General features: G+C 34.8%; 1 protein-coding gene and 1 long non-coding RNA gene across 2 annotated transcripts; both read right to left on the reverse strand.

Annotated features, from left to right (window-relative positions):
* Positions 1-17,136: 17,136 nt before the first annotated feature.
* LOC107778192 (uncharacterized) lies at positions 17,137-19,815 on the reverse strand. Its single transcript, XR_012697439.1, has 2 exons — positions 18,490-19,815; positions 17,137-18,337 (listed from the first exon to the last, which is right to left on the reverse strand). It is a non-coding gene; the product is annotated as an uncharacterized LOC107778192 (long non-coding RNA).
* Positions 19,816-22,426: 2,611 nt separating this feature from the next.
* On the reverse strand, positions 22,427-25,013 carry LOC107778221 (uncharacterized). The gene is made up of 3 exons (XM_016598436.2): positions 24,821-25,013; positions 23,743-23,986; positions 22,427-23,201 (listed from the first exon to the last, which is right to left on the reverse strand). Exons 2-3 carry the CDS (start codon positions 23,953-23,955, stop codon positions 22,893-22,895), a joined length of 522 nt encoding a protein of 173 aa, XP_016453922.1. The 5' UTR covers positions 23,956-23,986; positions 24,821-25,013; the 3' UTR covers positions 22,427-22,892.
* Between the last annotated feature and the right edge of the window lie 2,060 nt (positions 25,014-27,073).

The raw sequence follows: 27,073 nt of genomic DNA on the forward strand, positions 1-27,073 counted from the left end.
CTGATGTTGATGCGTGCGGCAGGAGCTGGATCGGAAGATGTACTCGCATTCCAGTTATGGCTATCACTTTTCCTTGGTAGCATTAGATTCGAATTTGGTTCAATTATATTTCAAACAAATATTGTACTTATTTCAATTCAGTTTTGTAAAAATCTAAATCTTAGACGTTCATGATTTGTACTACCAGTCCTTGGGGAGTTATATAAAATTCAGTTATCTCATCTTTGACTCACATCAGTATTATTACATTGTGTCTTATAGTTAATTGGTTTACCTAGCAGGTTGGGTTAGATGCCATCATGACGGTTTGGATTTTGGGTCGTGACAGGTTGCACAAGCGGAATGGGGACTGGAAAGACAGGTTCGCAGAAGCGAACGGTTTTGCGCAGGAGCGCACCTGTAGGTGCGGGCTTGGGACCACAGAAACGAGAGGGCGGGGGTCTAGTGTAACTCCGCAGATATGGATCTTTGACTGCAAAAGCGGGACCGTAGATGCAGTTAAGTGGAGCGCAGGTACGAAAATCCCCAGACAGAATTATATTCGAAGGGTGTCCTGGATGTTTGTCATTTTAGACTTTGCAAGCTCGGATTTAGGAGATTTTTGAGAGGGGTTTCGAGTGATTTCTTGAGGTAAGCCACTTCTGATTAGTTTTATGCAATAATATTGATTACCCATTGAATTTTCCACCTAGTTTATGTATTTTTATGGTGGAATTTTGAGAGTTTTGGGCTAGGGATGAATGAAATTTGTGTATTTGAGTGACGATTTGGTGTCGAAATTCGGTAAATTTTGTATGGTTGGACTCGTGGTTGAATGGGTATTCAGATTTTATTACTTATATTGGATTTCAAGATGTGGGCCCGGGGTTGACTTTTTGACTTTTGATTAAATATTTAGCATTTTCATATGGAATTGATTCTAAGAGCTTGAGTTGATTGTATCGAATTGTTTATGGCTAGATTCAAGGCTTTTGGATGTCGATTCGCGAGGCAAGGTCTTATTAGAGTATAGATTCGCACAGTTTGAGGTAACTAACACTTCAAAACTTAATTCAGAGGGTATAAATTCCTGAATTTCATGTTATGTGATCAATGTTGAAGTGACGCACATGTTGGGTGACGGGCGTGTGAGCATGCACCATAGTAATTATGAGTTAGTCGGGTTCTTGGGAATATGTAGTCACCTTATTTGAATATTATCATTGTACTCTATGTGTTAGAGCACTTGAGCTGTGAATTATGTTAGAAATCATGTTTAGGCTATGATCTGGCACTATTGGGACCCATAGTGGTCGTTCTTTTGTAGTTGAGATTATTTGCTTTTTTTGTAGTTATGTACTCAGTCACATTCATCATTGCATTTCATATCTCAATCTCCGTATCATTTACTATTACATCATGTATCATTGATTTGGGCTACTTAGCATGAGTGTGGTGAGCCCAAGAGACTGGAGATACTGATGACTGAGTTGGGGCCTGAGAGTTGTGCTGTGAGTGAGATTTGTGGATCGGGTTGCACGCCGCAACCAACCTTATGGCTGTATGTGGATCGGGTTGCATGCCGCAACAAGACTTATGGTTATATGTGGATCGAGTTGCACGACGCAAAAAGCCTTATGGCTATATGTGGATCGGGTTGCACACCGCAATAGGCCTTATGGGTATATGTGGATCGGGTTGCATGCCGCAGCAGGTATCATACAGTAATGAGTGACTGAGTATGAAGAGCGAGAATTGAGACAATCAGATTGAGTGCTCTGAGAGTGTGAGTACTTGAGGTTTTCATTGTGTTGCATCACATACGGTATTCATATTTGTTAGGTTTTAGAGATGTCATATTTCTTATATCAGTCACACTTGACATATTTTATCTGGATGAACATGCCCATACTCTGGATAGCTATAGATATGATTCAGCTCTCAGCACCTAACTTGCCCAATAGTCATGCCCAAACAAATGCCTTGCTTACCCATTAGAATGCCAAACTTACCGTACAAAGTGACAAGCTATATACCAGGTCAATTAAAAAACTTTGGAGTCTACACACTTAGTTCCTAAGGCTGTAGCTAATAGAGAACAAAAGTTTCCAAACCAAAGATACACAGACAGGATTACATAAAATCTCAGCAAGTATATACAGCATAAACAAGTTCAAAGTGACAGGATTGAATAGCAAACCACACATAGCAGAATTTCAAAGTAAGCATGATTCTAAATTAGCTTAAAGGGGCTTTAAGACACAAGAGTCTTAACATGGATGTCTAGAAGAGTCATAATCAGGAACAAAGGTAAGTAGCAGTTTATATGTGTGAGTCTTGAACATGAGAATCTAATGAAGACATGATCACAACTAGCTTGTAGCCAAACATAAAAATAAACAGACTAGTGGGTATGGTCCAAAGCAGTTGACAAGTAATCACTTAGTTTGAACATGAGAAATATAACATGTTGAGTGTCAGGCAGATATCAGTCATAACACAAAGGTTACAAAATCTAAAAAAATACAAGGACTCATGGTAGGTGAAAACATATCAACTCCAGGCTAACCTGACAAACAAGCATCATGACTTATCACAGTTGACCACATAGGAAGAATAGGCTAAATATATTGGAAATCATCCTAGAAGTCTTAAGCAATCACTAAGCATATTATGATAAAATAATACTAGAGTTTACAAACAACAGAGAGACATATTTGTCTAAGATTTGGGATAGTATTGGCATGTAGATTTCTCATGAATTGACTCTAAGAAAGTAGCATATTGTACAGGAAAGACTCAACAGGAAGCAATACATTTGAACAAATTCTAGGCATGAATTAGTTTCTCACAAGAATCTAAAGCAAGGCATGGAGATGGACTCATAACAAGCAGCATATATAAGTACTCAGATATACATAAATATAATAGGCTAAGCAGGTTGAAGATGGTCAGAAATCATTCAAGTTGAACACATATAATAGGCATACATTAAAGTTTAGAATTTAGGCAGGTTCAGATGCTAGAAAAATACAGGGCTACAAGATAACTCCAAGGAAAAAAGGATTACAAATAGAGACAACACAGTATCATATTGGTTCACAAAAGCCTAAATAGCATGGATATACAGAGCATGAACACAAACAAATAGGAATGAAATTGCTAGAGTCAAGGGTACTTACTAGTTACAAATTAACGAACAAGTAAATGAGATGAGTAATTTCAAGCAGTAGCTCGCTTATCAGTAGCAAAGAGAGAATGGTAGAAACCCCTAAATTTTCAGTGTGTCAGAGTTCCCAAGGGTCTTAGATGAACCCCGGGCAGTGTTCACACTGAGAAAAGGTCAAACAATCGAATTTTGGTGGCCTTAGCTTTCAGCCAGTCAAGAGCCCAAGTTTCAGAATAGTGTAGAATGAGTGAGAGTGAGAGAATAACAGTAGTTAGATCCATTTTAGGGGAGTTGGGGGAGAGGTTTATATAGTAGTTAAATTTAATTGAACAAACAAGGAAAATAGTCAGTCAAACACAATAAAGGAAAGAATGTATCCCATGCACACCCAAATCAGTAAAAGGAGATGAAATTTTAAACCCTAGTTGGAATCGGATTTAGGGCAAATCGTCCACAAGCCTTTATCACAAAGGAATCAACGAAGATACGCTCATAATCAAGAGGACGTTCCCTCTTTGTGAGTGTATAAAGCCACGATTGTACCCAGATCCGTAGGGTTGAAACAATACCTACCCAATTCAAGAGAATCGACCTTGCCATAAGTGGACTGGTAACGAACGTTACCATAACTGAGTAACAAGAACAAATAAGGTAAGTAATATTCGCATATGAATGCTTATAAGGATAGGGAGATGGAGGAAAATTTAATGCAGCAGAAGTAGTAGAGCTTGAGCATATAGTGGAAGACACTTCAACAAACATACCTACAAGAATAGAAAATGCAAACATAGAACCAGAAATTGTAGTTTCTCCTGAACCAAACATGATGGAATCAACTGATGTTCGAGGCTACAAATGGACTACAAGAACTTCAAAACAACCAATTTGGTTAAAGGATTATTAAACTGTCAAGAAATTCTCTGGACAATGTCTGTATCCATTATCTAAAGTTCTATCTTATGCTAATTTCACATCAGGATATCAAGCTTACTTGCAGGCTTTCTTAGTTAAAGTTGAGCCTAGCATTTTTCAGGAGGCTTCAAAAGATAGCAGGTGGGTTGATGCTATGCAACAGGAAATCAAAGCCTTAAAGAATAATTATACTTGGGAGATAGTAGACTTACCAGCTAGGAAACAGGCCATTGGGTCAAAATGGGTGTACAAAATTAAATACAAGGCCAATGGAGAGGTAGAGAGATATAAAGCAATGCTAGTTACCAAGGGGTATAATCAAAAGGAAGGATTAGACTATCATGATACATTTTTACATGTGGCTAAAATAGTCACAGTGAGGATCATTATAAGCATAGCTGCTGCAAAAGGTTGGTATTTATACCAAATGGATGTTAGCAATACTTTCTTGCAAGGAGACCTTTATGAAGAGGTCTACATGTAGTTGCCTCAAGGATTTCACAAGCAAGGGGAGATGAAAGTGTGTAGGGTTTTGAAATATCTCTATGGACTCAAACATGCATCGAGACAATGGAACATAAATCTTATTGATGCACTAATTCATAGTGGTTACAAACAGAGTGCCTTTGATCATTCTTTATTCACAAAGAAGCAAGGAAAAAAGTTGGTCATCATACTAGTTTATGTGGTTGATTTGCTTATTGCTGGGAGTTGTCCCAACCTAGTGAATGATGCTAAGGAAACTCTGCATAGAAAGTTCAAGGTTAAAGACCTATGTCAGCTAAGATACTTTTTTAGGTTTGAAGTATCATGGTCCAAGAAGGAATCTTACTCAATCAAAGGAAGTATGTCTTAGAACTAATCTCAGAAGCAGGTTTAAGTGGTGCAAAACCAGTTGCCACTCCTATAGAGTTGAACCAAAAATTGATAACAGTGGAGTATGACACTTGTGTTGGGAAGACATGTGACTCATAATTGAAGGACAACCCAGTATATCAAAGGATGATAGGGAAGCTATTGTACTTAACTATTACCAGGTCTGACATAAGCTTTGCCGTCCAAACTTTGAGTCAATTTATACAGAAGCCCAAACAGTCATACATGGAAGCAACTCTAAGAGTAGTAAGATATATAAAGGGAGCACCAAAACTGGGATTATTGATGGAAGCAGGATCTATTGACAATCTCAGTGCATATTGTGATTCAGATTGGGCATCATGCCTCAACACAAGAAGATCTGTGATAGGTATGTGGTGAAGTTAGGTAATTCTTTGATATCTTGCAAGTCAAAGAAGCAACAAACAATGAGCAGGAGTTCAACAGAAGCTGAGTACAAAAGTATGGTTGTTCTAATTGCATAGATCAATTGGCTAACTGGAATACTAGAAAAGTTTGAAATACTTATATTCAAACATGTTTCTTTGTTCTGTGATAATAAAGCAGCAATACAAATAGTTGGGAATCATATCTTTCACGAGAGAACAAAGCATATTGAAATAGATTGTCATTTTGTGAGGGAGAAAATCAAGATCTGGCTCATCTAACCATGCTATGTTTCTTCTTCATTGCAGTTAGCAGACCTTATGACAAAAGGATTGACTGTTGCACAACATGGTTTCTTAGTTTTCAAGCTTGGTGTGTTAGACATTTTCCACCCTCCAGCTTGAGGGGGAGTATTGAGGAGTAGAGTTAGTAACGAGAAGGGTATTTTAGACTATGTACAAGCCCACGCGTGTGAGGCATGTGAGTGTTAGTTATTCTTTGTTAAATATTGTTAGTCGATGTAACAGTACGATTAAAAAATGAAAACCAACTTCTTCTTCTTCCTCCTCTCAACTCTCTGATTCTTCTAGATTCTTCCTATTAGGTCTTTGTTTGTGCATTCAATCCAGATTCTATCAGTCTGCAAAAAGATAAATATCTGACTACTTTTAAAGGCAAAATTTAGTTCACTAGACTAACTGGGACTAAATTTCAAGAGTAACTTGAAAAAGGTCATACATTGCAAGTAACTGGCTGGTATTGAAGTTCGGCTTTATTAAGCAGTTTTTATTTGATTTGTCCAGTCATACAATTTGTAATGTTGGGCATGTCTAGGAACTTGCATGAACTATAATAAAATAGGATAAAATTTAAAAATTGTTAATTTTAACTCTAAAAAGTATTATGATGAAAAAAATGACACGGTATAGCCTTATTGAATTCCCCTTTGATGTATCGGGAAAAAGGGTTTTAAAGGATGAAACTTGAAAAACAAAAATGCGCACAAATCGAACCAAACGATTTGAAGGCACGAGTGTACAAAAACAAATGTTGATTTTTCAGGTGGAGGAGTCATGTTTTCTCAGCTTTTTATTATTTTTATTTTTATTTCAGTGATTATTTTTAGAGGTGAAGTTTGATGTCGCATAAGAAAATCAGTATATTACTGGATATTAATGTATATTAGTTTTGTATATCATATACCTTTCTCCTGGTATATTATTTGGTGTATTACTATTATATCAGTATATTACTGGTACATTACTATAATAATATATTTTACTTGTACATTTGTGTATATTACACCATAATGTTTCCTTAAATTAATCCAGAATGTGAGAAGGTTAAGGATTTTGGATTCCATAATGGACTTAGGGGATCTGGATTGATTTCAGTTTATCATTGTTAACACCAAAATTTGTGCAGCGGTCTGGATACTTGGAGTGCGTGGTTTGTATCGTTACTACAAAGCTGTAAATTCCATTAAATTAAATTTAAGGTTTTGAATTAGAAAATTAAATTTTATAAAACTATTATTTATTTGAATTGGGTTTTGTTGCAAATGATTAGTAATATCCTTAAAGTTTATATTTCAATTTTTAGGGAGTTTGTTGAATATTAGAATTGATTTTGGTTAGAATTTCATATTGAAATTCGAAGAGGAAGAAGAACGATATTGTATAATAAGTTGTGTGTATTTTGCATGCAAGTTATATGTTATTTGTATATCCAATGTATCACTAGACATACAGTGACATATACACGATATACAAAACACATACGAGCGACATACAAATTACATTCAATAATATAATTATATGAAAGTTGTATATAAGTTGTATGCAACAATAATATTGTATCCAAATCGTATATAAGTTGTTCTTAAGTTGTCTGTTTTAGCTGCTGATTGGTGGGTTTGAAATGAGAAGGTTTAATCTTCAAATTTTCAACTTTCGCCAATTAGTGCTGAAACCTTCTAGATATATCCAAATGCAAATCCGGGCATAATTTCGAGTCCAAAATCACCATCCGTACCTAACGGAACCATCAAAACTCCAATTCGAGGTCAAATACTATAAAGTCAAACTTGATCAACTCTTTCAACTTAAAGCTTCAACCATAAAATTCATTCTTCCAAATCCATTATGAATAACCTGAAAACTAAAACCGGCGATTCACACAAGTCATAATACATCATACGGAGCTACTCATGCCCTTAAACTACCAAGAGAAGTGCAAATTGCTCAAAACGACCGGTCGGGTCGTTACAGTGAAGCACGAAGGGAGATATCGTGCCTTTATTATACATTATCATGTGAGGAAGATTGTAAAGTACAAAGGGTGATGTCGTGCCATTTCTACTGGGTTTGACTTCGATTTGGAATTTTAAGATTAAAACTACTTGGGTAAAGGATCTATGACCGCATACGTGACCCCAAGCTAAGCTAAAACTTATTAGATCGAGGAATTTTAACTCCTGATTTGAGTTCGAACATCTGCAGCGCTATTTAAAAAAATTAAACCACCTGAAAATCAAGTAATTTGCGTTGATTTGCTGCTTATATATATCTTACTTATAATAGAAATCAAGATACGTTTTGCAAACCGTAAAACCAAGTTAAACCGGAAAATATACTTCTTATTATAATATAATATCTACATAAAAAAATTCCATTAAGAAAACTATATAGTATGGCTAAAATGGGAATATAAATAGAAGTATCCGTTTTGGCCCAATTCTTAATTTATTATCCACTTTAGCTTTAAATACTTTTTTAACCAATCGGTTATCTACGCTTAACCCATATCGAATACCACCTCGCCACCGTCTTCCTATTCCTATTATTCTTTAATTCTTTAATCTTTAGTGACTAGCGACATATAATAGTCATCATTTTCTTCACTAGATTCTTTTTGCAGTTCCTATTTTATAGTTGTTGTTGAATACACTTTTAATTGCTTGAATATAAAGAAGATGAACTAAAACATCATTAAACGCCATTAAGGATACTTGAAACTAGGGCTAGAAATTTCAGGTTTGCGTGATTGTGATTTTATTTCATTGAGTGTTATTGGAATAATTTAAAAAATATTTTAAGGAGTTTGAATCTCAATTTTGGGATGATTAAGGTAGATTGTCTACATCAAACTCCCTTGAGGTGCGGCTCTTCTCCAGGATACTTTGTGTCTCGGGTTGTCCTTTTTTTATTAGAGATTAGAGATGGTTTGAGTTAAAATTTGAGCTATAATTCGCATGAAGAAGAAGTTTTTTGCATTTATAATTGTGTATATTTTCGTATATCCCATATGTAGCTCTTATATCTGTGTATATTGATGTATCCATATGTGTGATATATATGAACAATTATAACACCATGGTAATATTTTTTTCACTCGATTTTCGGTATCTGATTTTGACTCTAAATTAGTCCAAATCAACTCCTATTTTCCTAAAATTGTGTATATAGTCATTCATGTATTTTCAATGAATTTGAACCACACCCAATAATTATTTTTTTCATAAGTCCTTGTTATCTGTCATGGGTAAACTTTTGTTGGTAAAAAATGATAAATAGTATATTTCTATAGCTAAGAGGCAGTGGCAGATGTACATATCAAATTTAGGGGCTTAAGCACCCATTGACATTGGCAAAGACTGTATGTATTATATTAAAAATTTAACGAAATGAATATAATAAGTCAGCTAGCACCCAGGTAACAAAAAGTTTGATGGGTGCTTTGGTCAAGAGAAGGTACTCGAAAACTAAGAAATTTGGTCAGTGAGAGTTCGATTTTCACTTCTAACCGCTCCTTTTTAGGAGGCATTTTTCTTATTTATCAAGCTTCTTTCTTTTGCCCCGTTTAATTAGGTATACTTTTTTGTTCTTGTACTAGCCGCTATCTTGATCCAATACTACTTATATTTTCATTCTTTTTTGTTGATTTATTTTTTAACTTTTTAATTTTTTTTTTTTTGTAAACGGAATCCGAAAAGAAAACAGAGACAGAACGGAATCACTTTGTTTCAGTGACATATCTAATAAGACTGAATAGGATTTGAAGAGCTGTTACGATCATTCATAAAAATTTCAATGAACTATTGAATCTATCAGCGTGATTGATCAGACAAGTACCAAGGGCTTTCGGTAGACTTCTTTCATTTTCGAATTAGCTTGCGACAAATCCTAACATTAGTATGAGTTCGTTGACCACGTAAGGACGATCCATCTTGATGACGAATTTCACGATAACAAGAATTCATTTAATTCACTATAACAAAGAAAGAAAACGAAAATCTACTTAAAAGGACTCCAAAGTTCGTTAAAAAACGAAGGGGTCCTCTAGAATGGCAAAGCCCACCATTTCTTTTCCAAGTTAGTTGTCTTATCCAATACAACTTCGCAGCGTCCATAATATTAAAATTATGAGATTTTTTATTAATTTTTTTATCGTCGTATTCAAATACTTGTGTACTTATACAATATGATTGGTAGTACTTTACGTCAAAAGTTTTAAGCACCCACGAACCTAAAATCTTGGATCTGCTACTGTAAGAGCCATAAATATTTTATTTTGTTGGTACATTTTAATCTCTCTTATAGATTGCCGGTAGCTCGGCGAGTAGGGGTATACAAATGAAACCGACAAACTGCACCAACCCGATAATCCGAGTCAAACCAAGAGATAACAACTCGACTATGGTTTGGTTTGATTTATTTTGGTGTTGGAAAAAAATAAATTCGACCATATTTAGTTTGGTTTTAACTAAAAAAAAATAAACCGAAATCAAACCAACCCGACATTATATGTATAGAGGTTTTAAATATGTTTAATACATAAAAATATTTATTGTAATGTAGTTTGTAAATATTTCTTAAATTTTTTCATAGTTTTATCTTGTAACGTATTATTTCAAACTTGAACTTATAATTTTTGGATGCTCCAATAAGTTTTATAGTCCATAAATGTTAGTAACTCAAATAAATCCTAAACCAAAATCAAATCAATACTAATGCTAATAAAAGACATTCAATTCAATTGTAGTATGAATGATATTTATTTTATGCGATTTTACTATCTTTATTGTTGAATATTTTAGCATAATGTCATGACTCATCTTATATTTATGTTATTTTATTGAAAAATACCTTATATAGCTCTGTCTTACTAGGATTAAAGAAATATTTGGAGCACAAATTTTATGTTTTGTGCTATGAAGACTTTATGAAAAAAAACCGTAAAATCCGAAAAATTCGAGAAAAATCGAGATTAAAAAACCGACTTTTATTCGTTTGATTTGGTTTTTGGATTTAATAATTCGATACAATTGATTTAGTCTGGTAATTAGAAAATCCGAATGAACCCGACCTATGGACACCCCTATTGGTGAGGATAGAGTAGGATTATATTGACCAAGTAAAAGGAACATTCTTCAAAAAAAATAGCGTAATAACTTCCCCACTTTGTCATGAAAATTATTTTCGTATATCAAAGCGTATTTTAAGCAAACGATTTTCGTAAATATTTAAGCTATCCAACATGGAAACATTCAAGAACAATTTCAAAAAACAATTCTTCGTACCAAACAGACAAGTTGGCTAGTTATCTCAAAGTTGTATTGCATGGATTTATAAGGAAAATATGCAATTTATAATGGGCAGAGTTAAGTGTGTTGAAGCCTTAAAGGTGGTTCAACTGAATCATTTCGTCGAAAAATTATATTATACAAATGATAAAATAAACTCTTTAACATATAAATTTTTGAATTTCTTTAATAATTTGATTATTCACTAACTTATAAGTTTATGCTTTTTTAATATTCTTATTAAAAAAATTTGTGCTATTTGTACATCATGCCCCTTTATAATTTTAAAATTAAGAAAATGACTCTTTTAAATCTCTTATATGTAAAAGACAGATCTCTTACGAACATCGCGTGGATGATAAGTTTGTGAGTTGTGACATCACGGGAGCTACAGTATCAGATAAACTCAGTAATTTTTACTTAGATGAAAAGTATTACTCCCTCCGTTCCAATTTATGTGAACCTGTTTGACATGGCACAAAATTTAAGAAAAAATAAAGACTTTTGAAATTTGTGATCCTAAGCAAGTCAAAAAGGAGTCCAGAATATTTGTGTGGTTATAAAAGCTTCTCATTAAGGGTAGAATTGAAAGTTTAAGTTAAACTGTTTCCAAATTTAGAAAGTGGTCATTTTTTTTAGAACTGACCAAAAAGGAAATAGGTTCATATAAACTGGAACGGAGGGAGTACACTTCAGCATAAATAATTCAAATATTCCATAATAATTTGAAAAAATCCTAATCAAAGTGAATTATTTGACTACTAGATAGTAACACATTCACATAAAATGGGATGGACAGGGTAATTTTGACGAAAATATAGTAAATTTGATTCACAACATGGTATGTCATATGTGCGCAAATTATTGATATCATCATATCAGTATTAGTTTTCGAAGATGTGAAGTTGATTTATTCTTTGTTTGGATATTATTGAAGGAAAACGAAAGCTAAATCACTAAAACTTATGAAGTGATCAATAAATGATATAGTATTATGTTTGTTCTGTTTGAGCTTCAAAAAGAAATAAAGAAGGTAAATTCTTCCTCAATGGCGAGAAAATTTTACCAATTTCCTTTCTTTTTTCTTGGTCAAACCAAACAAGGAAATGCAAAATGTTGCCATTTTCTCTTCCTTTCTTGTCTCTTCCCCAGTATCCAAAGCACAAACAAGGAGTCAGTCTTTCTATTTCATTGGCAAAAATTTCCATTGCTTTGTGCAAATGTGCTAATTTCTTTCTCTCTTTTCCTCTCTTATTTTCCCTTAGATTTCTGCCTTTAGAATTCAGATTTAGCTATCGTTAAGAACACATATTTAATTACTGCTTTATCTGCTCTGGAAGGTGTGTTTTCTTGATATGTTTGTTGTTAATAGCCAAATTCAACCAGCAAAGGATGTAGTGAGATGGTTGAAATCACTTCACCCTTAACCGAAAGTCTAGTATCCGAGCTTTAAATTATTTTTGGTAAGAGTGTTTTACCCCTTAGTGGGCACACCCAAATCTAAATTAGTCATATGGCTAACCATAAAAAAGAGAGCCAATTTGAGGTGAAATGGCACATTGCAGCCTTTTTGAAGAAACTCCCTCAAAGTAAATGCCTTTTTCCTTCTTTTGAATAGCTAAGCAATAGTACATTGCGGCCTTTTTGAAGAAACTCCCTCCCTTCATAAATTGGAACCGAGGGAGGAACTGTTCCATCACCTGTTCCTTCCTATGATGCAGCTTCTGATTGGACTGTTATTTTAGCATTTGAATTTCTTGTCAGCCCAATCTCTTCATCATATTGTTCATGCCTCTCAAAAAGAATGTTAGTTTCATCAAAAACAATATGCACACTTTCTTCTACACTCATAGTTCTTTTGTTATATATCTTATAAACTTTACTATGTAAAGAATATCCCAAGAATGCTCCCTCATCACTTCTGGATCAAACTTTCCTAGGGAGTCTTTTCCATTATTGTGCACAAAACACTTGCATCCAATTGCTCTAATATAGGATACATTTGGCTTTCTCCCTTTAAATAACCCATAGGGAGTTTTCTCCACAAGAGATCTAGTCATGCACATGTTTATGATGTAGCATACAGTGTTCACAGCTTCTGCCCATAAGCTATGAAGCAATTTACTAGCAAGTAACATAGTTCTAGCCATTTCCTTCGAGGTCTTATTCTTTCTTTCAACTACTCCATTTTGTTGTGGAGTTCTAGAAGCAGAGAAATTATGATTTATGTCAAGCTCATCATAAAATTCAAAAAATTTAGCATTCTCAAACTCATAATCATGATCAGACCTAATTGATGCAAGTTGATTATCTAATTGTTTTTGAGTTTTTCTAACAAATAAAGTGAACATGTCAAATGCTTCATCTTTAGATGCTAAAAACATTGTTCAAGTAAACCTAGAGTAACCATCAACAAGCATCATAACATATTTCATACCACCTCCGTTCATTATCCTCATTTGTCCACACATATTCATATGGACCAGTTCCATCGACCTGGTAGTACTTACCATTTTCTTACTTTAAAAGAGGATCTTACATGCTTCCCCTTGCATAAGCCTCACAAACTTTATCTTCCTTGAATTTAATGTTAGGCAACCCTACCAACAAGTCCTCGGAGACGAGACGAATCGATCACTTCGAGGGCCAGTTATATATCAACTCCTTTATCGACAAATGCCAAACCCTCTTGGTATCACCAGGTGCGTCCAAAAGTCTCGAATTCGGATTATAGAAGAATGGAAAAATCTTTTGAGAGAGTGTTTTCCTTAATTAACAAGTTATACACGACACTCATTCAAATTAATCAGGCCAATAAATTTCGAATTTTATATAATTAAACAAAAAATCATCTTGGTATCAGGTAAGAGCTCCTCTTTCCAAGCTAGAGAAATATAGGGGTTAAAGGAATAGAAATACTGTATCAGTAGTAAGATCCGACCCATTCAATATCTTCTGCTCGAATTATAGTGTATATGATTAAATAGTACTCCTACTTACTAAGTGTTGTTTTATGGAAAACCACATTAATTATTCTTTTCATATCTATCAATACTCTAATAAATGATCTGAACAGTACGAATAGAAATAAACAAATAAACGAAATTTAAGAGTAATTTAGTTTAACTAAACCTTATAACCAGTGTTGTAAAATTATATTTTTAATGGCATGTCAAAACTCAAAACCTTAAATAGCATTTAAAATTGACTGGAGTTAGTGCTTAAACTTGACTCCGTCTATAATGCTGCTGCTGTCTTCACAGTGTTGGAAATGCCGAATTCTTTATGCATTGAATGAATGGTCAAATTAATAGTGTCTTAGTTGTAACGCACAACTGCCCAAACACAACCAAATCCAGTGTTCCGCTTCCGCAACAATTCCACCCCATTTGACTTTTATATTTGTATTAATTAGAATTAGAATTTCCGTGTACACACACTGTGCAAATCTTCCAAACTACCCTTTGTTAATCATTGCATCGAGGCTTGATTCCTATATTTTCATTTGGGGAAATACCAAACGGTGAAAGAATTTCACCTTTTGTTCTTCAAGATTTACCCTTGTAGGACAGTGGCAACAGATTAGTGGAGGCAATTTATTTGGAGCAGGACAAAATTATTCTACATATAAAGATAAAAGAAAAATTCTCAGAGTAATGGTACTCATATGTTTAGAGGTTCTTAAATTAAGTGAAAAATTTTGTAAAATAAAAATTTGATCCTGCCCAAACACAGAGGAAGGTGGCATATAATTTTAATATCAAGATTAGTGAAAACCAACTTTTGCAGTTTAGAGTCCGTTTGGATTGACTTATTTTAAGTGCTTTTAAGCCAAAATACTTTTAAGTCATTTTGTAGTGTTTGGATAGAGTAAAAAAGTATTTTAAGCATTTATTTTTAAGTTAAAATAACAAAAACAAGTCAAAAGCTAGGATCTCTAACTTATGGCTTAAAGGCTTTTTTGACTTAATAATCGCTTAAAATAAGCCAATCCAAACGGACTCTTAGTCTTATTTCATCCTTTTTAAACCAAAACTTTCTCCAAAGACTCCAACACGCTTGGATAACTACTCCACTCAATTCATTTCAATTTATATGACATCTTTTGCTTTGTAATGTTCTAAGATGCTTGAACTCTATTATTATTATTAGAACACAAAGATACACAGAAAAGTTTATACGAAGGACCTCAGTGAGGTATATTATTTCCTTGACAATCTTGTGTACACAACCTGTGTATATATATACACTAGTTAATTTATCCACGCTTCGTGTGGTCCAAACCTTTCCATAATATCAACTCGTAAATTTATTTTGTTTAAATCTTAAAAGTAAAAAAGATCATCATTTTTTAGTAATTCGTTCACTAACTGCCAAAACAGAACTGTAAAAATTGGAAAACATCATGTATCAGAATAAACATTAAATGGCTTATCACCAAAAAAGAGGGGAAAAAAGAAAGGTTAAAGCTCGATGCTTGCCCTGTATTTCTCCAGCATAAGAAGTTTTATTCTCATAAAGGCGTGAGTGGTAATAATAATTAATACATCCCTTCCTAAACCTTTAAAAATTGAATAAAGATCTAGAAAATAAAAAATAACTAACTCACGAAAATAAAATAAATTTCTTATATCCTCCTCCTTCATTAAATTTATGCAGAAATTTTGGACTGTGTAATAATTTGAGTGGTACATTTTTATTCCTCCCTTAATTTGTATTACTTTCAAACTGAACATTTTCTTTCTTGTCAAAATTTCCACAGCCTAAAAACTTTGAAAGCACTAAAAAAAGAGTTTGGAACTTTATCATATCAAAAGCGTGTTTATTTCTCAAAATATATCGTTGTCCAAAAGGATCTTCCCATTCTTAATTTCAATTATCATCTTTGTTAAAAACTCAAGAACTTGAAATAGGACACAGGAGTATCAATAAATATTATGTCATTTAGGTTTAGAGAGATATTTTGAAAATTGAGAGATTCAGATATCAATTTAGTAAAATATTATTATGGTGCTTTTCTTCTTTGTTATGGTATTTTTCTTCTTTGCACCCCCATTAATTGAGAGGGAGATTTTTACTTAACTGTCGGCACAAACTATCAATACTAACGTTTGTAAAATCAATCAATTATCCAAACTAAACCAAAACAATTTGAAGTAAAATTTTCTGATTTCATTAGCATTTTAAATATAATGCTAAGAACACCAACTTTTATTAAATCTACACATGCAAAAATAAAACAGAAATATTTGTAGGAAGAAATAATAGAAGAAGAAATTAGAAAAGAGCAGTAGGAGTAGAAAGAAATACTAATGATAAAAAAAAAAATTAACTCGTTCTTCTTGGATTTGCTATTCTGTTACCTCTCCTTTTCTTTTTTCCTTCTTTTCATTTTATCTTCTTTTTCCATTCCACTCTTTCCATATATTTCTTCAGTTTTTCATTCCAGAAAAAAAGCAGACAAAATTGTGGAGATAGCCCCTTGTTGTTGGTCAAAAGAAATTTCAACCTTTGTTGGAGTATTGCTGTAAGAATTGGCATATCCCAAAATATTACTACAGTCACGTAAATAAAAGAAAACAAAAGAAGCAATAAAGATAATAAAAAAATAAAAATTATTCACTGCTCTATATCGAAGAAAGTTTGCACTTAAATCTCATCCCTTCCTGCATTACATATTGCTAGTATTCTCAGCATAGCATGCACGACTTTAAATAGGGAAAGCAAGATCATATACTATTTAAATAATACATAAATATCGCATTCATTACATATTAAATTGAAAAGAAATTAAGGGAGGAGGAAGAAGAAGAAGACATGGCAAGGGAGAAACTATTGTAATAGGCTTATCGAAAAATAGGAAGAGAGCGATGGAGAAAGTAACGTGCAACAACCAATAAGGGTGATCTTTGATATTGTTTCTTTTGGGTTGGGTCAAAAAGTAGGAAGATAGAGCGAGGGAGAAAGTAACATATAATAAGGCTGATTTTAACCTTGTGCCTTTTGGGTTGCGACTAATCGTAATAACCTTCTTAGATTTAACGTCTTGTCTTTTGGGTTCCGACTAAACGGTTCGATAGAAGATAATAGAAAAGAGAAAGAGGCAAAGTGATAGAAAATGATAAAAAATTGAGGAAAAAGATAAATAGAAATCCAGAGTGTCACGTCACTTGTCTTAGTTCCTCAATTTTATATATATATATATATATCGATTGACATCTTGGCTAGAGATTGAGATAGAGATTACAGTAGAGTAATTATACAAGAATACTAACTGATAGCTATCCTAGCCTAACCATTATCCGTAGAACTCTTGGAAGAGTTCTTAGTTGTGTGGGACTCAACTGGCGAGGCAGTTCTCGTTGATTGAACAACAACCGGGAATGATGCCCAAGGAGTTGAAGGGGACGGCTGATTAGGTGGAGATCCAAGGATAGAGGTTTCAGCAAAGGGAAATCTGCTTTCATCAAAACGCACCTGTCGAGCTATATAGATTCGTCCAGTAGAATAATCAAGACAACGATAGCCTAGATGATTAGATCTATATCCAAGAAAAACACACGGTTTGCTCCTAAAATCAAATTTATGTTTGTTATATGTTCTCAAGTGAGGAAAACACAAACAACCAAAAGCTTTAAGAAAGGAGTAATCTGGTTTGGAATGATGAACGAGATCAAAAGGAGAGAGACCATTTGTACACACTGAGGGTAGACGATTTATGAGGAAAACAGCAGTTTCAAAGGCATATTGCCAGTAACGAGCGGGGGTAGAGCTGTGAGCAAGAAGGCTTAAACCTGTTTCGACAATGTGTTGATGTTTTCTTTCAACTCGACCTTGTTGTTCATGTGTATGTGGGTAAGAAACACGATGAGAGACGCCATGTTTAGTAAGGATTGGGGACAATGAGCGAAATTCCCCACCCCAGTCAGATTGTATGGCTTTAATAGTAGTATAAATTGTCGTTCAACGAAGGCCTTAAACTGATGGAATATGGAGAGAACATCTGATTTTTGGGAAATTGGATAACCCCATGAATAGCTTGTGAAATCTTCAACAAAAATAAGAAAATATTTGTGGCCTTGAGACGAAAGGAGAGGGGCCAGACCCCAAACATCAACATACAATAATTGTAAAATGAAAGAACTTTTATTAATGCTTAAAGGGAGAGACAACTTGTTTGATTTGCCTAACTGGCAGGCTTGACAAACTTTATTGAAACTAGAAATAGTACAAGGTAAATGATTTTTCCTAAGAACTTCTTGAAGAACTCTATGATGAGGGTGTCCAAATCGAAGGTGCCGGGAAGATGGTGAAGCCTTGATTGAGTAGAAAGCAGAAGGACTGGAGGAATCCACCGGAGAGGATGACTTGAGTGTATAGAGACCATCTTTACTCTGACCGGAAAGAAGAGGAATCTTGGAATCCCGATCCTTGACAAGAAAATAAGAGGGGTGAAATTCAAAGAAAGCATTATTGTCACGAGCAAAGCGTTGAACTGAGAGTAAAGATTTTGTGATAGTTGGAACATGAAGAATATTGTTAAGAGTTAAAGCTCTAGAGGGTGATAGGATTATAGAATTACCAGTGTGGTGGATGGGGAGGTTATGTCCGTTGCCAACGCGAACTTGATCCAATCCCTTGTAATCCTCAACTTGTGTTAGTGAGATCTAGAGTGATGTGATGAGTGGCGCCTGTATGGTACCATTGCGGAGTAACTGGCGGCAGAGATTGGTATGATAGATAAGCTGCAGGGCTCCTATTGGGACTGTAGCGTTGGAAACAAGTCGAGGCAAGGTGGTTACTGCCATTGCAGATTTGACACTTTTGTCGCTGATCATGGGATTGCCAGAATTGTGTGTTGTTTGAATAATTAAGTAAGTAAAAGCGTCCATCTCTTCCACCACATCCTCTATAAGATCTTCCTCGACCCCTGTTGGAATTTGTATTAAAAGGACGGTCAGAAGGTGTATTGCATTGGGCAAGATTGGCAGAAGGTCCTTCTGTGATTGAGGAGTTTTGTAGTGTAGCAGATGAAAGGTACATGTTTGAGATAGATGAACCATTGATAAATTCATGGTATAAGATAAGGCTATGAAGTTCAGAAAAGGTTACTGGCTCAGGTCGTGCAGATAGCGTGGTGACGATGTCCTTAAATTCGTATCGTAACTCTTTGAAGATGTAAATATTTTGATCAGCAAGGCAAAGAGGTCGTCCGGCAGCAGCCAATTCATCTGAGATGAGTTTGGCTTTGTGTAAGTATTGAGTGACGGTAAGATCGTCTTGCTTCAAGTTTTGGAGTTGCATATGAAGATTAAGGATCCTTGTGTTGGACGAAGAAGATAAAGCAGCTTCAAGAGCATCCCATACTGCTTTTGATGTGTTCAGACCTATGGCTATGGGCAATGTTTCTTCAGAAAGGGATGATATGAGAAGGCTCAAGATCATTTGGCCTTGTTGTATCCACTGACTATAGGCTGGGTTTGGTGTGGATACATCAGTACCTTGAGCAGAGATAAGTAATGGTGGACAATGGGTTGCTTCCATCAATATAAGCATGGAAGTTTTGGCCACGAAGGAAAAGTAATAATTGAGTACGCCAAAATAAATAATTTTTAGCCGTTAACTTGATGGAGATGAAGTGGTGAGCATGGTTAAGTGATGGAGAAGAAGACGGATTGACTGGAGATTGAGAAGGAGCGACCGAAGGAGAGGTCGTGTTGGCGTCTGATACCATATTAGAACACAAAGATACACAGAAACGTTTATACGAAGGACCTCACTGAGGTATATTATTTCCTTGACAATCTTGTGTACATAACTCGTGTACATATATACATTGACATCTTGGCTAGATATTGAGATAGAGATTACAGTAGAGTAATTATACAGAATACTAACTGATAGCTATCCTAGCCTAACCATTATCTGTAGAACTCTTGGAAGAGTTCTTGGTTGCGTGGGACTCAACTGGACGTGTCTCAATAACTATTATATAATTTTTATAATAACAACAACCATACGGTATATTTTCACAAGTCGAGTCTGGAAAGGATAGGATGTACGCAGCCTTACCCTACCCTGAAAGGGCAGAGAAACTATTTCCGGAAGACTTTCGGCTAAAGAAAGGATGGAAGAAGCATTGATAGTAAGTAATAACAATACAAGATATTTAGAAAACTAAGTCAAAGATAGAAAAGGAGAAGATGAAAGAAGTACTGATAGCAAGTAATAACAGTACAAGATATGTGGAAATAACACACTAAGGGTAAAAAGGATACCATACTAACACTAATACTATTGAACTAAGGAAGACAAAGGGAAACGCTCAACTACCTACTAACCTTCTACCCTAATTCTCGACTGCCACACCCTCCTATCAAGGGTCATGTCCTCGATTAGCTTAAGTTGTGCCATGTCCCGCCTGATCGCCTCTCCCCAAGACTTCTTTGGCATACATCTACCCTTCCTATTACCCTCCAAGGCCAACCTCTCACACCTCCTGACCGAGGCATATGTGCTTCTCCTCTTAACGTGCCTGAACTATCTTAGCCTCACCTCTCGCATCTTTTCTTCCACAGGGGTCACTCCCACCTTGTCCCGAATAATTTCATTTCTTATTCTATCCAACTTTGTGTGCCCACACATCCATCTCAACATCTTCATTTCAGCTACTTTCATCTACTGGACATGGGAGTTCTTAACTGACCTGCATTATGCTCGATACAACATAATCGGTCTAACCACTACCTTGTAGAACTTACCTTTAAGTCTCAACGACACATTCTTATCTCACAAGACACCCGAAGCGAGCTTCCACTTCATCCACCCAACTTTGATATGATGTGTGATCTCCTCTTCAATCTCCCCATCATACTGAATCACAAACCCAAGGTACTTAAAACTCTCTCTCCTAGGAATGACTTACATCTCTAAGCCTCACATCCCAGTCCACTTACTGGGTAACACCGCTGAATTTGCACTCCAAGTATTTTGTCTTGGTCTTGATGAACTTGAAACTTTTAGACTCAAGGGTATGTCTCCAAATCTCCAGCATCTCGTTAACAACACCGTGTGTCTCATCAATCAGAACTATGTCATGTGCAAATAACATGCACCAAGGCACCTCCTCTTAAATGTGTCGCCTCAATGGTCCATTGCCAAGGAAAACAAAAACGAGCTAAGTGTTGATCCTTAATGCAACCCCATCTCAATCAGAAAGTATTCAGAGTCACCTCATGCTGTCCTTACCTGTGTCTTAGCTCCATCATACATGTCCTGGATCACTCGAATATACGCTACAGTCACTCCCTTAGCCTCCAAACATCTCTATAGAACCTCTCTCGAGACTTTGTCATAAGCTTTCTCTAGGTCAATAAACACCATATGCAAGTCCTTCTTCATCGCCCTATACTGCTCCACTAATCTCGTTACAAGCTGAATGGCTTTAATAGCCGACCGTCCCGGCATGAAACCAAATTAGTTCTTGAAAATGGACACGCTCCTCCTCATCCTCCCTTCTATCACCCTTTCCCAAGCTTTCATCGTATGGCTTAACAACTTGATACCCCTATAATTGTTGCAGTTTTGGATATCCCCTTGTTCTTATACAACGAGACGAACATACTCCACCTTCATTCTTCAGGCATCTTCTTCATCCTAAAATGACGTTAAACGGCCTAGAGAGCCATTCCAAGCCCGCCTTACCCATACTCTTCCAGAATTCCACAGGAATCTCGTCTGGACCGGTCGCTTTACCCCTACTCATCCTACGCATAGCCCCTTCAACCTCCCCCACTCTTATGCATCTACAGTACCCAAAATCTCGATGTCGCTCCGAGTACTCCAACTCACCCAGCACGATGCTCCTATCTCCCTCTTCAATTATATAATTTTTACAACTTTCAAAATTTGAAATCACACGAGAACGTCTTAGTTTTCTCTGTAACTTTACTTCCCATATCTCTGAATGTATAAGGGCATTAGCTAGTGATCTGAGCTCTTTTTCAACGATGAACATCTGTATCATCTCATTAGTCGATCTTACCCATGTTAAGATTTTTAAAAAATGGACTTGGACACAAGCTCAACTGCCGGAGGCTTGGTTTAACTAAGGAATCTCCTTAGTGACATGAGTCAGATTAGCTTTTTCACATTACTTAGATATTTCAAACACTAACTACTGTTTCAAGAACCACTTTGGAATGTAATAGTGATAGCCTAGATACTATAGCATAATTTCCGGATTCTACAGGGAATGCAAATTCCCCCTCTGATGTAACTATTTTATCCGTTTAGTTTGTTAATACATCAACCCCTTTAAATCAAACAAAAAAATCTAATATTTCCATTTCAGGAAGGAAAGGATGAAAAAGAAAAAGGGATATATCAGTTGGGTGGGACTGTGAAATTGAGTGATCCGCCTTGAGCGTGCCAAACAAGCAAAGCATCAATCATAGTCATACCACAATATTGAATTGCAACGAGAGGAAAGTGATGGGATACAGATTCACCACACGCAATGATGCATCGCAAGATTCAAAGCCGTAAACGATTTTCATATATCTTACATTTACAAAGTGAATCCACTCCACTCCACACCTAATTTTTCCCTCTTTACAAAATCTCTTCGATTACGGCCCCATATTGACATTCACGACCCCATCACGTACTTACATCATTACAACAGGGTCAGGACCACCTCACTTAAAAAACTCATTAAATAACTCCTAATTCGCCTCTAATTACTTTGTTAATAACGACTCTCATTTACTTACAGAGACAGACACTATATTACAATTTACTTACATAGACCCTTTGGACATATTTACACTAGCCAAAAGTATCGTTCTTCAGTTTCTCAGTCGACGAAAATCTTCAAACTCTTCTGCTGCCGCTAGTTAAAACAAAAGTTGATGACTCGTTCGTGTAACTTCATGTTTCCTCTATGTACTTTTCTCAGTATTGGACTGGCATTGTGGTTTTTTCTTAAGCCAAAGCAGGGATACTGCAATTACGACGATCCCTGTCAAGGCAATCGAAACCCTCAACTCTCACAGCCGGATTGTGGCCAAAATTCGCCCTGCTCACACATCCGCCTTTCCTGGCGGAAGACGATGGGGACGAAGCCAATCCGGAGGGAATTGGTATTGCCCGTGGTGAAACTGGGGTGACCTTTTCGTCCCCAAATCGTGCGTCTTGAATCAATGGGTTAGATACTCTGCTCGGCGGTGACCCACAAAAAAATGGGGGCGACGAGGCTACTTGTGCGGCTGGTTGATCAACTCCACCACCACCCTGTACAATTTCAAAACCAAAAATCAGCAGATGAATCTAGAGAACTATTGACACAAACTATACACAAACTATGCATATACAAACAATTATGACTCAATCCCAGATAAATGAAGTCGATTTTATCTAATTCGCACTAACCATACAACTCCATTGACGTGGACTATGCATATAAAAGGCAAAACAATTAAAGTACTATAGACATAGTATATGATAATCTAAATTCAATTTGATTTTTACAGATTCTAGAGGGAGGAAGACCAAAAATAGAAAGTGAATCAATCATGACATGTCCATTGCTTCAAAGCCACTCGATAAAAAGCATAACATGAGATTCACATTCGACAACTAGCACCGACAAGAACATGGTGCCCACACACTTGGACTGGGGCATATAACCCTTTTTCATAGGTCCACAAATACGCTCCTTTTATTTTATTTAATATTTAATTTTCGCTTTTCAAATCAATGAATTCCACATACACATACTAGGATTACTATAACCCAAAAAAAAAAAAAAAAGTGAACAAAGTGATAAACCTACCTTTGTGAGGATGATATCCAATAAATCAGCTCCAGATCTTGAATCACAAAAGTCTTGCTGATGCCATCTGAGAGGTCTCATAGGGCCGCCGCCGAGACGGCGGGGCTTAGGGCAAACAACGGCGTCCTTCTTATCGGAAATTGAGGAGTAGGAGCGCATCATCATCTCTTCACAAGCGGCAAAATTACTTTGTTGAATAGCACAGTGATTCATTTTTTCCAGACAAAATCTACTTAAACAACGCCTGCACCAATTCAAATGAAGATTTTACTTCACAGATCTAAATATAACAGTGACATAAACGAAATAAAACAAGAAAAATTAATTTCCTCAAATTAATAAGTTGAAAATTCTATAGATCTGCTCAAAGCTTAAAAAAAAAAACGTAAGGCGGAGATTTTGACCTTTTCCGTTGAGACAACCAAAGACGGCCGGAAAAATAAAAAAACAGAAATTTAGGGAATCGTGGATCTAAAAATTTAATACGAAAATTAAAGCTATGAATCATGCGACAAAATTATACAACTATGCAAATCAACTACAAAATAGCGTAAATTTCCAGCTTCATATGAATTTTAAATATTTGTCATATATACTACTATACATGTATATTATATTCGAGAAATCAGATTTCAAACAAATCGTATGGCCGATATCAACCGGCGATTTAACTCTGCGTTGAAACAACTGAGAAATCACCGGGGAAAAAAAAAGAACAAAAAATATAGGGAAACGTGGATCTAAAAAATACCTTAAGTCATATCAAAAAATTGTAAAAACTTACGTAGCTAATTTTACAACAAACACGTAGTTTCCAGCTCAATAGGACTTTACTGGAGACAAATTCTTCGCCTATAAATTACTTCTATATATTAAGAGTCATAAAAATCGAATACTTCCTAATTTCTTTCACAGATCTACACATAATAGAACAAAAAAACGAGCTGCCTAATAGTATTTACTGTGCTACAAACTACACGCAAAACAATTTTTCCAAGACAAAAGAAGAGAGAACTCGCAAAATCATTACCAAAACGTAACTAATCTACAGGAAGAAGAGAGATAGAGAGATGTTCACCTGAGGAGCTGTACGAAAGAGTATTGGTTAGTTTGACGAGGAGGATTCAAATAAAGGAACAGAGAAGAAATAAAGGGGGAAAAATGTGTGTGTATGAGAGAGAGAAGAAACGGTCGGTTTTAACTTTTAAGAGAGGAGTAAAGAAGGTTAACGAAGAGGAGGGGTTGTATGAGTTTTATACAGAGGACAGAGAAAAATATCATATCAAATGTACCTTATTTTATTATTATTATTATTATTATTATTATTATTATTATTATTATTATTATTATTATTTTATTATAAATAAAAAAGGGAAGAGAAGAAAAGAGAGAGAAATCCGTGTACGGAGAGGCAAGAACTGCAATGGTGCAAAAACGAAAAAAGAAAAAGGAATATAAAGTGATAAATTATTGGGTTTTTTTTAATGTATCATGTAGGCGGTGCTTCCCGCGAGATATCTCCTCGATATTCCCACCCACTTCGAATCATTTTCGTTTTTTTTGCCTTCTAAAGTTTACTTCTTTTCTTTGTAAATTATAAATATATATTATTAAATTTTTGATATTTTTTAGGTTTTGGAATATCAAATAAAATTTACAAACTTAAAGCTACAAATTCTAAAAATCACATCTGAATTTGTAAATTTGTTATAAGTTAGATCCCACCCTTACTTTTTGGTGTAATATTTGTACGTCATGTCTCTTTACAATTTTAAATTTAAGAAAATTACATTTTTAGATCTCTTATGGTAAAAGGCATATCTCTTAGTAAATCTTTTATGCGTAAAAAAAAAAGTTGGGGTCATAAAACAAAAAATAAATTAATAAAGAGCTAAAAAACCAATTGACCCCTTTTTGGTCATAGGCTCGTAGTAGTATTAATTGAGAATAATTATCTGCATTTTAGTTTATATTAAATTATATTAATTTATTATGATTAATTAATATAATTCTAAAATTATATATTAATTCATCAGGATAAAATAATAAAGCTCATTGTGCAAACAAATTCATATTATCTTTTATTAAGGCTTTAGTTGACTTGTTAAGGAAGATATTTGATAGCCTTATTAATACTCCCTCCGTGTCAAGTTATGTGAACCTATTTAATTCGGTACGGAGTTTAAGAAAAGAGAATACTTTTTGAACTTGTAGTGTAAAATAAGACATATGTGGCTATAAATTATCGCATAAAGATAAATTATTTTCAACTAAGAAAATTGGTCATTTTTTTAGGTACGGCTAAAAATAAAATAGGTTCACATAAATTAAAACTGAGTGAGTATGAGTAATTATTTAAACTGTTCACACCCCATTTGTAAGCAGGGATGGTCGTTGGGGCAGTTTGGATTGAATATGAAAATTTCGGTTTAGATATTTGGTTTTCGGATTAAATAAATGACATCTAAATCCAATCCAAACAAGTTCGGCTTGGATCGAATTTTGTAAGTTCGATTTTGGGTTTAATCGGTTTGGATATTTTGGATTTTCAGTTTTAAGCCTATAAGTTTAGATGTTTCTTCTTCTTACAAAAATGAATGTAAATTATTCATGTTAAATTACCTAAAAAGTTCATCATTCTCACTGCAACTATGCAAACAAAGCATTCAAGTAATGAAATCACTATCAAAAAAATACAATAAAGACATTAATAAAGCCGATAAGAAGTAGCAATAGTAAAACTATGTTCAAATAGAAAGTATTCTAACAACAACTTAGTAATTAGTATTATATGAGATAATATTTAATGGGCATGGTATTTGACTTATTACTATTGGCATATGGATCAAGGGCGGCTCAACGGCGCTCGTGGCCTAAGGCAAAACCATATTGAGAGGACCTCAAATTTATTTTATAAAATACTAACAAAAACATTTGCTTTCTAAACACCAAATTAATCATTTAAGACACAAAATAGTGAATTAAAAAAATTAGGAAGAAGAGCATAAAGAATAAAGTGGTGGATTATCAAATATTGAGGTCCGGAACTCAAAGAAAAAATTTTAATTTGGCTATCATCACAAACAAAAAAATGAAATGAACGTACATAGCGCAATAGTTTAAGTTTTGAGCATTAATAGTGTCAAAAATATTTACACCTTTTGATTAATTTAAATATTAATTGCAGTTCATAATTAAGTAACACTCACTGACGAAATATTTAAAATAAATTATAAATAACTTAATATAATATGTTGAATTACACTAAAAAAATTGGTGCATGAATGCTTTTGTGTTCTTACGGTTTCAGAGAAGATTGTAAAAGAAATTT

This window comes from Nicotiana tabacum, chromosome 12 (assembly GCF_000715075.1).
Source record: "Nicotiana tabacum cultivar K326 chromosome 12, ASM71507v2, whole genome shotgun sequence".
In the NCBI taxonomy this organism is placed as follows: Eukaryota; Viridiplantae; Streptophyta; class Magnoliopsida; order Solanales; family Solanaceae; genus Nicotiana; species Nicotiana tabacum.

Bases quoted from the DNA above. Each gene is read 5' to 3' on its own strand.
- LOC107778221 (XM_016598436.2), bottom strand. From the start codon at position 23,955: ATGAATCACTGTGCTATTCAACAAAGTAATTTTGCCGCTTGTGAAGAG. The intron at 23,202-23,742 runs GTAGGTTTATCA...GAAATTGTACAG, and splicing joins TGGATATCATCCTCACAAAG to GGTGGTGGTGGAGTTGATCA.